This window comes from Poecilia reticulata, chromosome 20 (genome assembly GCF_904066995.2).
Source record: "Poecilia reticulata chromosome 20, P_reticulata-male-v2, whole genome shotgun sequence".
Taxonomy (NCBI): Eukaryota; Metazoa; Chordata; class Actinopteri; order Cyprinodontiformes; family Poeciliidae; genus Poecilia; species Poecilia reticulata.
This window is the reverse complement of record NC_088849.1, coordinates 21,328,009-21,343,681: the sequence shown is the minus strand read 5'-3', so window position 1 is coordinate 21,343,681 and position 15,673 is coordinate 21,328,009. Positions and strand designations below refer to the sequence as shown.

The following is a 15,673-nucleotide window of genomic DNA, read 5'->3' as shown; positions in this document are numbered from 1 at the left end:
GGTACAAAATGGACGATTTTGTTTAACATTGTACCTAAAAACCTTCAATATGTCCTTTTCTAGCTAGATAATTCCTTCCTGCTAGTAAGTAAGCAAGCAAGTCCTCATTACAGTAGCAGTGTGTGTATCACAGCAGTGTGTGTGTATAACTTATCTCGCATTTCTCCTGTCTCACTTCTCGCTTCCGGCTCCTGCTGCTGGCGTCGCTGCAGCTGGTCCCCCTCTGTCTCTTCTCCTGCTCCCTGTCAGTCCAACTTGCCGGTGTTGGATTATTTATAAGTTGTCCAGACCGTCCCTTTGTCCACCAATGAAACAAGCGGCAAACAGTTCAGTTTGCTTTCTTTTTCCAAACGTCTAGCAGGACTCCATACAGTAGTTTTGCTGCATGGCAGTTCCCAGATGTCAAGGAATTAGGACCAGTGGACACTTTATTGCCTTCAGTGTCCAGTTGGTAGAAATCGTCCTGTCCTTTTTCGCTTCTTTATCAACTAGCTGTGTAAAGGAGGGAGTCATCTGATTGGCAGGACAGATCTGAGCTGAGGTCAGAGGTCAGACGCAGCGCAGCGAGGCTCAGACAGAGGAAAAAGGAAAGAAGCAAATAAGAGTCAATTATAACTTTCTTTTCTTTTCATCGTATAGCTTTTAGCCACTTATTATCCAACTTTTTAAGAAGTCATAAACCATTTCCTTATTCAAACACATATAAACATGAAACATGTTAAAAGCTGTAGTCTCTTTCATCATGTTCACCATTAACTTGTAAAATGTAGAATGTAAGTTTAGGTTAACTTCATCTAAGACACGTCTCACCAGAGAACAATGGATTTCTCTAAATTTGTTGATCTCAGTGCTGCAGACTGTGAAGTCAGCGGGCAGCCCTCCTCTCAAGGCCTAAGAGAGTTTACGAGGCTGGTTAATGTCCAGGTCGGTACCTTACTCTGACCGCTGACCCCTCCAGATAGACAGCTAAGAATCATTTCACCAATTTGGTGTTATAATATTACACAATACATTAAACATTGTTCTCTGAGGACAATTTTATTATTTAGTTTTATTTTTCCTGCTTCTCCTCCTTCAGGAAAGAAAAATTATTTTGCATACACTGATTTCTTGCAGGAATTCAATTTATGGTTTTACTTAACGTCTTAAACTGCATGCACATGTCTCTAGCATTTCATCAATTTGGACTGGGGGTTTGTGTTTTTGGGGTGTGGTAAAGTCTGATTATGCTGAGGATTTCTCCTATTTGTGGTCTCCTCACTCCACCACCCCTCTTGTCGCCCCGTGCAACATTCTTTGAAGGGCAGTTTCTTGCCCAGTGACCAATATTGCCACAAATCCAGCAGCCTTTTGAATACCGTAGATTTTGTGGGGTGTTATTTTGGGGTCTTCGCCTATCGTGACCTCCTCTGCCTCTGCCTCTTCCACGGCCTTTTGTCCGGTCGTTGGAAAAGGCAGAGGTATATAAACCTCCAAATTTCTCCAGGTGAAAAACATCTGATCCTTTCACAGCTTTCCTGACCTCTTCTAAGGTACAGGGTCTAAAGATATATAAGTTTTGTGTCCCTTCCTTTAGGGAAGGATACAGTCGTGTTGCTGGAACAGCAGCGGCTGATACTGGGGCAGACGGAGCTGCTGAAGCAGCCAGGGGAGAGGTGGCTGCAGGAGCTTGCTCTCCCTGCACCGCTGCAGAATTCCGTGTGCTTGGAATTACTTTATTTTCTTCCTTCTCTATAATTAAGTTTTTAGATTCATTTAACCATAATTTAGCACACCTCAGCTCATTCTCCTTTTTTTTTTATTTTTTTTTTTTTTTTATTCCCATTTTTCTTTCTACACTACTCTCCAAAATTCCCACAATTGTTTGCCATTGATCGATTTTTAGCTTTCCATCTATTTTATATTTCTTTCTCCATTTTTTCATGTGTACAGTGCTACCAGGAAACCTGGACAGCATGTACTTTTCATCCCCATCGGCGCCCTTACCGAGTGATGAATTACAAGAATGTTTATTTCCCATATTTAAAACACTTGCAATTTCAGCTTAAAAATATTATTTATTTGAAATTATTTAAATTTGGTCCAGGTTCGTTGACTCCTAGGGAGTCCTATGAACTGGAGCTCTTTTCAGTGGGCCAGCAATTAAAATACCTTGTTGTGGTATTCCCCGCTTCGACTCTTTCGAGTGGGAGAATCTTGCCTATTGCATCCACAAGAGGTTTGCTGCTTAAATCCACTGTTTTATATGAGGTAAAATACAGAGCGGTATTTAAACCTCCAATCACTCTCACACACACAAAGCAGCAGTAGCAAACCAGCAATATAAGCACAGTAATGACTCTATGATTTAGCGCAACATTATCTGTTTTTGCCTTGTCAGAAAACTCAGCACCAGTCATGTTTTACCCATCAAAAAATCAAAACCACACAGCAATGACAAGCTTCCTATCCGCCTGAGGACGTGCCCTTATGGGGTCTCCTCGAACAGAGTTTTAGCAGAGCGACATCATACAAGGATTCTCAAACCACAGAGTTTTAGCAGAGCGACATCATACAAGGATTCTCAAACCACAGAGTTTTAGCAGAGCGACATCATACAAGGGAACTCAAACCACTAAAATAGCCATTTTAAAATTCACCTACGTTTCTGTAGTTTTCGGGTTATCCAGTCGGATCTCGTCATTCCGCCGTTGGCAGACAAAGTCGGACCTACGGCGCTGGCCCAGCGAAGAATTCTACTTCCTGGGTCTTTCTTTCCAGGTCCAAATGACTTCTGGCCATGCATGGATTCAGCGCGTCTTCCTCTGCCTGACAGCGGTCGGTATGAGAGATCCCGGGTTTCGGCACCAAAATGATAGGTATTTTCCTAGAACCTACATAAAAGAACCACAGACAACGTATATGAATTTTATGACAAAGCTTCTGCAGCAAAAGGAGAAGACTCTGTCAACTGCTTCTCAGAGCTGTTCACAGAGCGTTCTGCCAATCTTTGGGCAGAGCTTGTCTTTTATTATCAAACTTCAAAGAGGGAGGATAGGCAGGATAGACAGCAGAGGAAAAACAGCAAAGGTCGTAAAACAATTTACCTAAACAACTAGCAACCCAGTTCCAGATGCGATATCTGATTTACGGCCTGAGCCCGGTTCAAATCTTGGTCAAACTGTTTCACCTGAAGATGAACAGGCAACTGTGACCCCCAGGTCAGTTAATACACACACTAAAGAAGAGAACATTTTAATCTGCTCGAACATTAGACTGAATATGAACTAAAGTAACAACAAAATGATAATACCAAAAAATCTCTATCAGATTACATTTCTGAAATCCTTTTTCAGAAATTCAGAGTTTTTGAGTTGTTTTTCAACTCAAAAACAGAATGTTTCTAGAAAGAACAAAGAAATCTCCCAATCTGAAAAGTAAAAAAAATCCTAGAAAAAAAATATGAAAGTTTGAGATTAATCTCGGATATATTCTACAAAAAATTTGAGAATTTCTGAGTAAAAACATTTTTGAATTTTGAAACTCAGAAATTTTATTGTTTTTTTCCTAGAAAATTTCTCACACGTATCTCAAAATTTCACATTTTTCTAGAAAATGTTTGACTTTTCAAAGAAAAAAACCCTCAGAAATTCCGATTTGTTCTACTAGAAAATTTCTAGTAAAAACAAGCTCAGAAAACTTTCATTTTTTTTTTACTTTTGAAACTTGGAAATTGCAGAATTTTTTATAGAAAGTTTCGGAGAATATCAAAATTTGCAGCAATTGAAATCTTTTTTTATCTCTACAACGGCCCTAATACACGGTTGGAGAAAAGTGATAATTGTCTATTTAGAAAATGACAACATAACTTTTAACAACTTCAACTTTAAGTAAAAACTATTAAATAATTATGTTTGTGTGGTGAAATTCCTGATGCATAATGTAATTATTTTGAGTTACAGAAATAAGTAAAATGCAATTGAAAAATAATTAGTTTTATAAAATCAACATTTTGTAAATATTAATTTTAATTTTACACTTTTGAGTGTGTTCTCTTGAACAGCTGAAGACGCCAAGTATGAACTTATCAGCAATTAATATATTGTGAATTTTTCTGCAGCATCCTCAGATCCAGAAAGAGTCTCAGTACATCAAATATCTTTGCTGTGACGACGCCTGGACCATGAAGCTCTGGGTGACCGGCATACGGATCGCTAAGGTGCCAACTGATCTACGCTACGTTCAAAAACATATTTCAATAAAACTCAGGTGTTTTACAGCAGCGATTCGTCTCTTTTCCAGTACGGCGCGTCGCTGCATGAAAACTTCAAAACGGCAGAGAGGAAGGCCGCTGTCAGCGCCGCCGTGTGGACGAACCGCAGCACTCCGTCCAGCTCCAGCCCTTCAACGCCGTCACCAACCATCAGAGGTACGGCGGCTCGCAGGCTTTATTTAGCTGTGATGTCACTTCCCTCGGTCGACTCACGTTTCTGTTTCCTGCAGCCAAAACAGCAACGCAGGCCAACGGCCACGCCCCCAAACCGCAGCCTGGACCGCAGCACCAGGTAAACTAATCACCTGAAGAAGAAACTCTGAGGGTTTCACCATAAACTCACAGTCAGGAAGTTTTATTAAAATCCTTCCTTCAGTACTTCCTTCTTTCGTGCCCTTTATTCCTATTTTTGTGTACTTCCTTTCTCCTTATTTTTGTGTCCTACATTCCTTCTTTCCTGCCTACCTTTGATTCCTTCCTATCTTTGTGTCCTTTCTTCTTATTTTTGTGTCTTTCCTTTCTTCGTTGTTTCCTTCCTTTCTTCATGTCTTTTACTCCTAACTTTGTGTACTCCCTTCCTCCCTCCCTTCTCCTCCCTCCCTTCTTTCCTTCTTTCCTTCCTCCGTCCCTCCCTACCTTAGTTACTTGTGCCTAAAAACAAATGATACTACCACTTTAAAGCTGCAGGATGTAACTTCTATATAAAAATATCGGGAACACTTTATTTGAAGGGGGGTGAATAAGACTGTCATAAACTGTCATAAACATGACATAACATGTCATGAACATGAATAAGCCTTCATGAATATTTATGACTGTTGTTATAAAGCGTCATTCGGTAAATTATGACACTTTTAATACAAAGTTGACATTCAAAATGTCTTTTATGACAACTTGACATTAACCAATAAATCATTACTGTTTAAACTTTACCTTTAATAACAGAAAGATACCTAATTTTTAAAGTGCAATCAGTAATACTTTTATAACAAATTTATAACAGTAATTATCATGTCGTCGCTGCTAAATGTGCTGATGGCGGAGAAACAACTCAGTGTTGTAGGAAACTGTCATCTTATTGGTGGTTATGCTAACTAGCCTGCAGATTCACAACATGCTCTGCTAGAGAGGGTGATTGTCAGCGCTAAGACCCGCCTCTTGACTCTGATTGGTTGTTTCTACGTAGCACTGGGAGACAGTAGAGGAGATTTATTTTTTTCTCATAACAAAGTGTCACAACATGGTGACAGTTTTAATAAATATGTAAAAGAATATATTTTCTTAAAGTTTCGTGCTGCAGATTTAAATATGTCTCCCTGGTGGAAATCTTCCATTAATTAATTCTGTGTTTTTTTCAGGGCATCGGTAATCTCCCTGCTCCTCCCCCTCTGAACGAGATCCTCCCTCCTCCTCCTCCTGACCCCGTCCTTCCTCCTCCACCGCCGTCGCTTGCCTCCAAGCCTCCACTCAGCAACTTCCCCCCACCTCCGCCTTCCATGGACAGCCTCCCTCCTCCGCCGCCGCCTCCACCCATGGACAACTTCTCTGAAGACCCTCCAGACTTCCTTCCTCCTCCTCCTCTTCCTACCAGCTACAGCTCACTTCCTCCTCCTCCTCCTCCGGCTCCGGCGGCTAATTTTGGTAGAAACATCAACAAATCTCTTCCCCCTCCAGCTCCAGAGTTTCTACCTCCGCCTCCACCTGATCCAGTGTTCGTAGCATCAGGTGCGCCTCCCCCTCCTCCACCTCCGCCTCCTCCTGCTGCTGTTTCCGCTCCACGACCTGCAGCATCGCTGAAGAAGATGCCTCCAGCTCCTCCGAAGAGGACAACACCGATGCAGCAAGGCGGTGGCGGCGGCGGCGGTGGAGGGGACTTCATGTCAGAACTGATGTCAGCCATGAGGAAGCGTACTGATCAGTAGCTCCAGATGGAAAAAGTACAAAATAAATAATTTTACTCCAGATGATTACAATAGAGATTAATTCTAGGGATCCAAGCAATTCATTAATTGTCAATTAGATTGAAATTAGGTCTAACAGATTCACTAATAATGTCTTCTTAGATATTCAGTTAGAGTTGTAGTTTGGCCGCCATCCAGCAGAGGGCGCCGTTGGTCACCATCCTTAAGCGGAACCATTGATACAGAATTAAAGATGGCGGCCATTTTAGAAGGGGGTTAGAGAAACGGTCCAGACACAGTCCGTTGAGGGATCTTAAAACAGGTTTAATGATTAAATGCACTTTATGCAGTTCTGTTTTTAAATATAAACCGATTATAATAAATATAACAAAACAGGAACTTAAGAGGTTCCCGTTTTGTTGTATTTTAAATAAGTTTAATAATGTGAGAAACCTCAATTTTCTGCTTATTCAGTCAGTATTTAAGACAGCTGACACAAAATGTTAAAATTAATTTTAATAAGTCAGTGTATCATGAAAAATTTAGCCCTTATAGTATGGAAAAATGCTCAGTCCTTTTTATTCAAGAGAAAACTCATCAATAAATCAGTTGATAAGATTAATACGGTTTCATTTCTACATCCAGTCACTGTACTTTTCCTGACATTATTTTTAAAATAGTAATTTGAAGTAAATCCATAAAGGTTGAAAGTTTGTGTTAACAGAGGATAATGTAATAATAAAGCTTTACAGATACTTTTATGTAAAGAAATGTGTATATATTTGCATTGACTGTAAATACTGCAGAAAGACAGTACTGTCTGTTCAAAGGTTTTATTGTTACAGCCATGACAAAGAGTTTTGGCTCAAGTGTGTTTTACAAACTTTGAAATGTTAGTTTTGTGTGTTCACAGTTCACTGCATGCAATGGATCACTGTTAAAAGCTTTATTAAATTAAAATTTGATAACAAAAAAGCATTTTCCACTGTGTTTCTTCATAAAATAATGAAATGTGAATAAAAAATATGTGGGAAAAAGTGTGTTTTTTCTGTTCTGAGTAACTGTAAAACATAAAAATATTATTTTAAATGTGTGAAATTAAAGCCAAAATGTGTTTTCAAAACAAAAATCTGGGATAAAACTGCATAAAAATGGGGGCAATAATTTAATATATTTCTGTCTTGATTTTAATAATGTTGGTAATTTTGTTTTGTACAGCTGAAAAAAACATCAGATTGATGGTTTTTATTATTTGGTTTATTAGTTGTAAGCCCCAACCATCAAATTAATTAAAATAAATATCACACTGTGTGTAATTAATTAACACAAGTTTCACCTTTTGAAACGAATTACTGAAATAAATTATTTTTTCAATGCTATTCTAATTTATTAGGGTATTTCTACTCATGAAGAACAGCTGACCTTTAACCTTTCAGCCCACAGAGGAAGTCTTGCTGCTTAGTCCGCCTCTGCTGCAGTCTTGTGTAACAACCGGAGATGACAGGATGCGGTGCAGCAGCGCCGCCTGGTGGTAACCAGAGAAAAAGACGATCAATGCGCTGCAGCGTGGCTGATTTTGGAGAACAGGTTATCTTGAAAAATTATTATCTGCTTTTCTGATTCCCCGGAAAACTACAGTACAACATTTCCAAAAATATATTTTCCATTGAGTCTCCGAAAAAAAATGTTGCTTACAAGAATGAACACGTAAATCGCACACCATGCCTTGTAGGGGGCAGTGAAAGTGTGATTAAAAATGTTTTTTTTAAATTGTGTCAAGTGATCTAATTTTTTAAGAAGCTTATTTTAGGAGTTTATGAGCTGTTAACCAGTCATAAAAATTAATTGACTGTCTTCAGTCTGACTGAACTCTACCTGTTTTGCAAAAACAGAACTGCCAAATATTTCAGTTTTTTAGATGTGTGAAGGCAGTGACAAGTTAACTAAAAAGAGAAAAAAAAAATCTTTGACTCTTTTATTATGCGAAAACTGTCTGTTTGTGGAAGTCGCCACAATAAAAACTGTTTTCTTGGGACATAGAGAAGTCTGAAACACAGATGCACACAGAAGGTCAAAAAACTGAAAACAAACTTTCATGTTATGACTAGAAAATGCCACAAATCCTCCAAAAGTATCAGAAATTAAATCTCAAAGTTTCATTTTGTCCAAGACACACGGTGAGGCCTAAATTCAACTTTATTCACATTTCCTACCCACATCTTTTATGTGATCTTAAATGATCATATAAACGAAGGGTGCCCAAAGTATGGACAGACGGTCAAGACACCAAAATGTTATTGAAAGTATTGATACAAGGCATATACCATACTTTTCAGATTTGTGGCTTACAAATGTGGGAAATCCTGCACCATCCAACATTTTACTTCCACTTTACAATAATACACTGAGGTCAATCACACAGAATTCCAATAAAACCCAACTGAAGGTAAAGGTTGTAACCAGAGAAAAAATATAGTGTGAAAAGTATAACATTTTTATTTTCTGTTATTCATTGGTTTATTTGACTCTAATTTGTAGGAGGATGGAAGGTGGAGGGGGTAATTTACCATTTTAATACTTTTTATCCCAAAAGGAAATTAAATATAGTAATAATTCATATTATTCATGTATCTTCAAAGCATGTAATTATTCAATTGAAACGACTAAAATCTGCATTTGTTAATGAATCTATATTTGTGAAAAAACATTGCTTCTTAACATTTTTTGTCAGCGTTAATAAGAAATAATGCAGAAGCTTCGAAGAGCCAAAGATTGAATGAACACTGATGCTAACTTTAACGGCTAGCCGCACAGCAACTAGTCGAATCCCAAACACTGGTATACTTCCTGGAAGTAAAGCCATAAAAACACGTTTTATTGCGTTGATTTATATACGTAAAATAGTCATTATACTTCAGTTTTTCTAAGAAAAACTAATATTTTATATAAATGGCCCCTATTTTTAGTAACTCACTATATCCGGTGTCCACTCTTATTTTGAAACGTGCTAACCGATGTCCCGCTCGCTGTGTTCCGTTTCCGCCGTATCACATTACGGGTTCCCCCCTCCTGCGCACGCTGCGGGCTGGGAAGCATCATGGCGGGGTCCTGGTGGATGTGCTGCCGGAGGTTGAACGGGGGCTTTACGACCTCCGGTTTAACCGAAACGCTGCGGTGTTTTAGCGGACAGTCCGCGTACTCCTCTGCATCCCCTACGGCTAGGCCGTCCTGGAGCTCCGCACCGGGGAAGGAGGTGAGTTTGTACCTGACAGGAAGTGCTGTCAAACCCAGGAAGGTCATTGAGATAGCCCGGTCCTTCTTCAGCGGTGGTTCCGATCCTCAAGTTAATGCCGTTTCCTTAAGGATTTTATCACATTTTGTTTGCAAAAATAATCTAATTTCTGATTGAATATCCCGAATGAGTATTGACTTGTTGCAGGTGATTAAAAAAAAAAAAAAGCATTATTTTTCAACCTGTGGACATAAGACCCTTACTCTAATCTGTCTGTTTAATTATTATCCTCTTTTCATTCATTCATTCATTCATTCATTCAACATAGAGGCACATGGGATACTTCAGGGACTTCAGGAGAAATAATTTTTTTAACTTGCATATTTAAATACTTTAAAATAACTGAAAAAAACACAACTTTTGATTCTCCTATAAACCACTAAGGTATAAAACAAATAAACATGAACTGATAAGCTTTTTATCAGACCGATACCAGTTTGATTTATTTCTGATGAGTTGCTGATAATTTTAGGGTTACAAACATCCCTTTTAAAATATTATTTAATTCAAAAATTTTATATTTGGGTTTTATTTATATTCATTACACAAGTGTTAATTTGGATTGTTGTGGCTCACATTTAATAAAATTCAAACAGGAAAATTAGTTATAAGTCCAGTAAAAAAGATAATTTAAATACATAAATTATCTTTGTTTTCTACCTTATGTTCTTCCTTTCACTTAACTTTCCAACTTCATTGAGGTTTTTAACTCTGTTTATAAATGTGAATCCCAACAAATTGGAATAAAACCATAATTTTATTTTAGTAATTCAGTTAATTCATTTAGATCATATAGTCATTACACACAGATGTATTTTCGGGAAATAATTTCTGTCACTATTGACAAAAATTTTAATTAAGATTTCTCATAAGATTAGATTAACTGACACCAATTAAAATATTTTTTTTAATCAAGCTGTCCTTCCACTAAACTTTCCATTAATAATCTTAGATTCAACGCACATCCCGTAGAGTTTAAGATATAACTGTTATTTTTAATTGCCATATAAATCATGTTTCCACTATGTTTGCTAACTTTCAGAGGCCACTGTTTCCTGCACAACTCCACTCCAAAGCTCTTAACCTGAATCCCTCTTTACTCAGGTGAGTTGTGCTGCTGAAGCATCACTTCGTCTTCGTTTTGTTTACGTTTGTAAAGTCGGTGCGTTTTTCTCTTCACAGACGCCGCTCTAGTTCGCTGTATCCGACGCTACGGTATTGCGGCTGCAGGACGACGCACAGCGATGCAAAGCTGAGGGATCCTTTTACGTTAGCGCAGAAAGACCTGACGAGTTTATATGACGACATTAAGAAGGTGAGCCGATGAGTTTAGCGTCTTATTTAGAAAATAATGGAATAATAACTAGTAATAAACTTAAATGTTTATCACATTTCGCAATAGTATTTATTGCACCGTTTTTTAGCTAACTGTATGACTGTGACTGTGTGTAACAGCAATTAAAGCCCCAGAAGCACAAATACCGCTCTTGAAAAACATTCCTGTTTTGTAATATGCTTCTGTAGAAAGCACACATGAAGAAGTGAATTTTATTTTCAGATTTATTGGTATTTACTGATGCTTTTATTAAACAGACCAGACAGTAAATAAAATAGTACAATTATATATCCTGAAAACAAGAAAAGTTTTAGAGGGTTTTAAACATAATTAACAATAAATTAGAACTCTTATAATCAGAAATTTGTCACAATAAATGATAAACAATAAAACGCACCAATAGTAAATTTAAATTCATTCATAATCCCAGAATTAAACGGATTGAAACCAAACATTTTATTTAACTCGCAACACTTTTCAGTCAGAGGCCTCTGTAGATTAGCTGTAAGACTGACTGCTACTGGAGATGCTTCCTATCCTTTCCATCTATGATGAGTTTTTGAAGATACTTGGATGAGTTATGACATTTACTTTCCTTTTGTGATAAATAAAGTATTTTGTGTTTGTTTTTAAGTGTCTAATGGAACCGTAACGTCTCTTGTTGTGTCTAACAGGAACTGTTTGTGGCTAAAACGGAGCTAAAGTACCTCTGCGATTACTATTTTGACGGTCGGGGCAAAGCGATCCGACCGATCATCGTCATCCTGATGGCTCGGGCCATGAACATCCACAGCAACAGAGCCGGGTAAGATAGACACTCATTCCTGCATTAAAAACATTTTTTAAATCTGAATGTCTTCAAATATTTTCTGAGCTTTTTTTAGCTGTGTAGTTTAAAAACATTCATTGAAGCTTAGTGGAAAGTCATAGGTTGTACTTTACTTTATAATAAATCCATTTATGAAGCATAAAAGTGTGATTTGATTTGATTTTCTTTCCTCTGCTTCCCGCAGGGATCTGCTCCCGGGTCAAAGGACGATAGCGATGATTTCTGAAATGATTCACACCGCCAGCCTGGTGCACGACGACGTGATCGATGGATCCGACGAACGAAGGGGGAAGAAGTCAATTAACGACGTGTGGGGTGAAAGAAAGGTACGACTTCCTGGAAAATCAGGAAACTTGACTGTTATTTCTTGCCCCCTTCCCTCCTTTACTTGTTTCTTTCATCATTGCCCCCTTCTATCTTTCCTTCTTTCCCTCCATCCATTCTCTCTCTTCATGTCACAGGTGAATTTAATATTCTTATGCTTAAAAATCTCAGATTTTAAAGAGGAATGAAGACCTGAACTCAGCTTTTTGTCCCTTCCAGGCCATCTTAGCCGGAGACTTCATCCTCTCGGCGGCCACCATGGCGCTGGCTCGCATCGGGAACAGCGCCGTGGTGAAGGTCGTCTCGCAGGTCATCGAGGATCTGGTGCGAGGTACGTCCAAAACACTCCACATCTTCGTCGTTTTGACGGTTTCTGCTCACTTCCTGTTTTTGTTTTTGTCCGTTTTCCTTCCAGGCGAATTCATGCAGCTCGGCTCCAAGGAGAACGAGAACGAGCGATTCAAACACTACCTGGAGAAAACCTACAAGAAGACGGCGAGTCTGATGGCACACAGCTGTAAAGCAGTATGTACGTTCAATAAATCAATCAATAAATCAAGTTTATTTGTAGAGCACATTTCAGCAATAAGGTGATTCAAAGAGCTTTACATCATAGAAACATCATATAGTCAACAATTGTTAAAACCAGTAGAAAACATTACATTTATCATCATTAAATTGATCAATTCGCATCAAAATATTGATCAATGTTCCAGTTATTATGAATCAAAAGGAATTTTAAACAGGTGGGTTTTTAGTCTTATTTAAAGGAACTCGGTGTTTCGGCTGTTTTGCAGTTTTCTGGAAGTTTGTTCAGACCAGAATCAGAAGACTTGAGAGGTCTGGAAAGTTAATACAACAACGGCAGATCTTCAGTATATTGTGATGCTAAGCTGTTCAGTGAAGACAACTGTACAGCTTAGCATTTAAAACAAACAGCAGCATTTTAAAATCTAAAAACAAAAACAAACCATCATTCTCCTACCACTTCCTGTTGTTATATTCTGCGTTTCCACCAGTAGCAACATCCAGTTGTGGATCACGTAACTCGTGCGATGCGAAAAAAGTGCTGAAACTTTTTTTACTGAAATTGGTGTTTCTATAAAGTTAATTTAATTTTGCAATTTCAATTTACGCAATTTTATGATTTATGGAAACACAGTAATCAGTGCGACTGAAGATAAACGCATGGATGCATCTTTCTGCAGTGAAATGTTTCAGACTTAGATTTCGGGCCGGATTGTTTGTTTCTGTGCAGTGATTCTAGGTCCAAAGATAATAACATTCAGTTTTGTTTCTGTTCAGCACTTATTTGCTCAGAGTCACCAGGTGACATCATAAAGTAGAGCTGAGTATCATCTGCGTAGCTATGGCAACTAATCTTGTTTCCTGTTGTAACCTGATCATATTGCTGCAGAGACTGAGGGAAATCTGTTTTTCTGTTTCCCACTGATTGTCGTCTGTTTTTGTTCATCTCAAGGTTTCCATTCTGGTGAACTCTGACCCGGAAGTCCATGAAATAGCGTACCAGTACGGGAAGAATGTCGGCATCGCCTTTCAGGTAATCAATACTCCATTTTTGAAGGGTTAAACGTGAAAAAGTCGGGTTATGATGTGTGGTTTTCGCAGCTGGTGGACGATGTGTTGGACTTCACGTCGGGCGCCGAGCTACTGGGGAAACCAGCAGCCGCCGACCTGAAACTGGGTCTGGCAACCGGGCCGGTTCTTTTTGCTTGTCAGCAGGTGAGGCAGCAGAAAGCAGTTTCCATTTAAAGAACAGCCAGCGAATCAGAATGGACATTCTTTCATTTTTTTAAAAACTTGTTTCTAGTTTCCTGAGCTTCACGCCATGATCATGCGACGCTTCAGTTCCAAAGGAGACGTAGATCGGGCCTGGCAGTACGTCCTCCAGGTAGGATGGTGAAAAGTTCAGAAAGTGATGCATTAAAGAAATAAATCAACTTCCCTTACTAAAATCTTTATAAAAAGTAGTTTTCCAACCATTTTCCTCCCTGATTTTTGGTAATTTACAGCTGATTTAATAGATTTTCATTTTATTACACAAAATGCGAATGCAGATCATTTTATTTTTTTCCAGTTTTGATTGTTTCATAATGGATAATTTTCCCAGAACATAAGAAAGAGAACAGATTATGGACGCCACATTGATCCAGGTTTTCATGGATCAATGTAGTGTCCATGTATGTTGATACTTTGATGAACCATCACAAGATAAATGGATATTCATTTTTTTCATGCTATATTTGCACTTAATTTCCACAAAGAATGACCTTAAAAATACCAGTAATATTATTTTAGTTCAGTTTTTCTTATTAGGTTGGACTCTATGCTTTAAAAAAATTATTTTACATAATTTTACATCCCACAAAAGGAAAAACTTAGTTTTAAAAGTTTATTGTGAGAAAACTACAATTTTATGTTCATTTAGTCAGTATTTTATACAGCTGACAAAATGTAAAAAAAAAATTAATTAAGCATATTATGAAAAAATGTAGCCCTTTGTCATGGAAAGATGGTTGGTCCTTTTTAAATAGCAAAACTCAGGGTTTTAAGAAAATGGCCGTTAATCAATTAAACATCAGTGATCGATCAGATGAGTAAACGTTAGATTAACTGATTGATCGTTAACTTACAGCATTAATCAGGTTTATTTCCTGTTCTAGAGTGATGGCGTGCAGCAGACTACTTACTTGGCGCGGCGATACTGCGAGGAAGCCATCCGACAGATCAGCCGTCTCCGGCCGTCTCCGGAGAGGGACGCCCTCATCCGGCTCACAGAGATCGTCCTCAGCAGGGACAAGTGACGCTCCCGCGGGGCGGCCATCTCTCTTTTCAGGCAGCTAAATGTGGAACAAACTTGCCCTGCTGCCATGTGGGACAAAAACATTGATGGAGGTTGGATTGGAGCGATTTGTTGGCTCGCGACGTGTAAAAAATGTATTAAGAGTCACTATCTGTGGTGGAGAGGGCAAGTTACGATTTGTGGAGGTGATTTCAGAGGAAAACTGCATCTCAGACTTAAACCTTCGTCTTGTACTGTAACCAACAGCCTCACACGCCTCAAAACGGGTAACCGGGCCGTTTGAGCCGCGGAGGATGCTGGGGGAAAAAATCTGAAATTCCAAAACGTGATGGAGTCGCCATCATTGTCTGGATGTGACATCTTCGGATCCGTCCAAACCTCAAAGGCCAAACTGTGTGTGCGCGTTTTACACTGAACTTTTCTTAAGTGTCCTGTAACAACAAAAGGCCTTACCACCGGCAATGACAGTGTCTCAATAAACCAACTGCTTACGTTTCGGGTTTGTTTTTTATTTCGCCTGATTGAAAAAAAATCTCCCTCTTAATCGACGGTTGGCTTCGTGAATGCTGAAGTTTTAACGGTTGTCCGTGACGTACATAATGCGCCAAGTCGGAGCTACGAAGCTTACCGGAAATTGCCTTCGACGTAAGCAAACCTCCTCCACTGCGAAAAGAGAAGTGCTGAGCAGAACATGGCTGTTGAAGTTAATTGTTTAGTAGCGTGACCAACGCGGAATGAACAGCTTCGTTCACTTCCACCGCCGCTACTGCTAAAACTACAGACAGACTCCAATTCCAAAACAGCGCAGAAAATTGACGTCATCGTTCAGAACTTCTCGTACTGTTTGCTGATTGGCCCGGTCAAAAATCGACCGGGAAAAATACACACGGCGTAGTAGAGTGACTTTAATCGAGT

At 38.8% G+C, this 15,673-nt stretch overlaps 2 protein-coding genes and 1 long non-coding RNA gene across 4 annotated transcripts in view; 2 read left to right on the top strand and 1 right to left on the bottom strand.

The window, feature by feature from the left end:
- Positions 1 to 7,131, top strand: part of apbb1ip (amyloid beta (A4) precursor protein-binding, family B, member 1 interacting protein) — a 35,494-nt gene extending 28,363 nt beyond the window's left edge. For both annotated transcript variants that reach the window (XM_017301868.2, XM_008396511.3), the window contains exons 11-14: positions 4,100 to 4,198; positions 4,282 to 4,408; positions 4,483 to 4,544; positions 5,611 to 7,131. In XM_017301868.2, coding sequence (XP_017157357.1) covers positions 4,100 to 4,198; positions 4,282 to 4,408; positions 4,483 to 4,544; positions 5,611 to 6,174 — 852 coding nt within the window. In that variant the 3' untranslated portion in view covers positions 6,175 to 7,131. The remainder of the gene's footprint in view (positions 1 to 4,099; positions 4,199 to 4,281; positions 4,409 to 4,482; positions 4,545 to 5,610) is intronic.
- The window catches only part of LOC103456777 (uncharacterized), a 32,066-nt gene extending 16,530 nt beyond the window's left edge, over positions 1 to 15,536 (bottom strand). Inside the window, exons 1-3 of the long non-coding RNA XR_532319.2 lie at positions 15,387 to 15,536; positions 14,646 to 14,820; positions 7,576 to 7,678 (exon numbers count right to left, since the gene is read on the bottom strand). This is a non-coding gene — a long non-coding RNA (uncharacterized LOC103456777). The remainder of the gene's footprint in view (positions 1 to 7,575; positions 7,679 to 14,645; positions 14,821 to 15,386) is intronic.
- Positions 9,180 to 15,254, top strand: pdss1 (prenyl (decaprenyl) diphosphate synthase, subunit 1). The gene is made up of 11 exons (XM_008396509.3): positions 9,180 to 9,406; positions 10,488 to 10,549; positions 10,628 to 10,760; positions 11,456 to 11,586; positions 11,795 to 11,936; positions 12,154 to 12,265; positions 12,350 to 12,459; positions 13,415 to 13,495; positions 13,564 to 13,677; positions 13,766 to 13,846; positions 14,619 to 15,254. The coding sequence occupies exons 1-11, from the start codon at positions 9,251 to 9,253 to the stop codon at positions 14,757 to 14,759; spliced, it is 1,263 nt and encodes a 420-aa protein (XP_008394731.1). The 5' UTR covers positions 9,180 to 9,250; the 3' UTR covers positions 14,760 to 15,254.
- Positions 15,537 to 15,673: the final 137 nt, after the last annotated feature.

What these genes read in the sequence shown, in the direction of transcription:
- pdss1 (XM_008396509.3), top strand. Translation starts at nt 9,251, where the DNA reads ATGGCGGGGTCCTGGTGGATGTGCTGCCGGAGGTTGAACGGGGGCTTT. An exon ending in ATCCACAGCAACAGAGCCGG is followed by an intron (nt 11,587 to 11,794) that starts GTAAGATAGACA and finishes TGCTTCCCGCAG; the next exon opens with GGATCTGCTCCCGGGTCAAA. An exon ending in ATGTCGGCATCGCCTTTCAG is followed by an intron (nt 13,496 to 13,563) that starts GTAATCAATACT and finishes TGGTTTTCGCAG; the next exon opens with CTGGTGGACGATGTGTTGGA.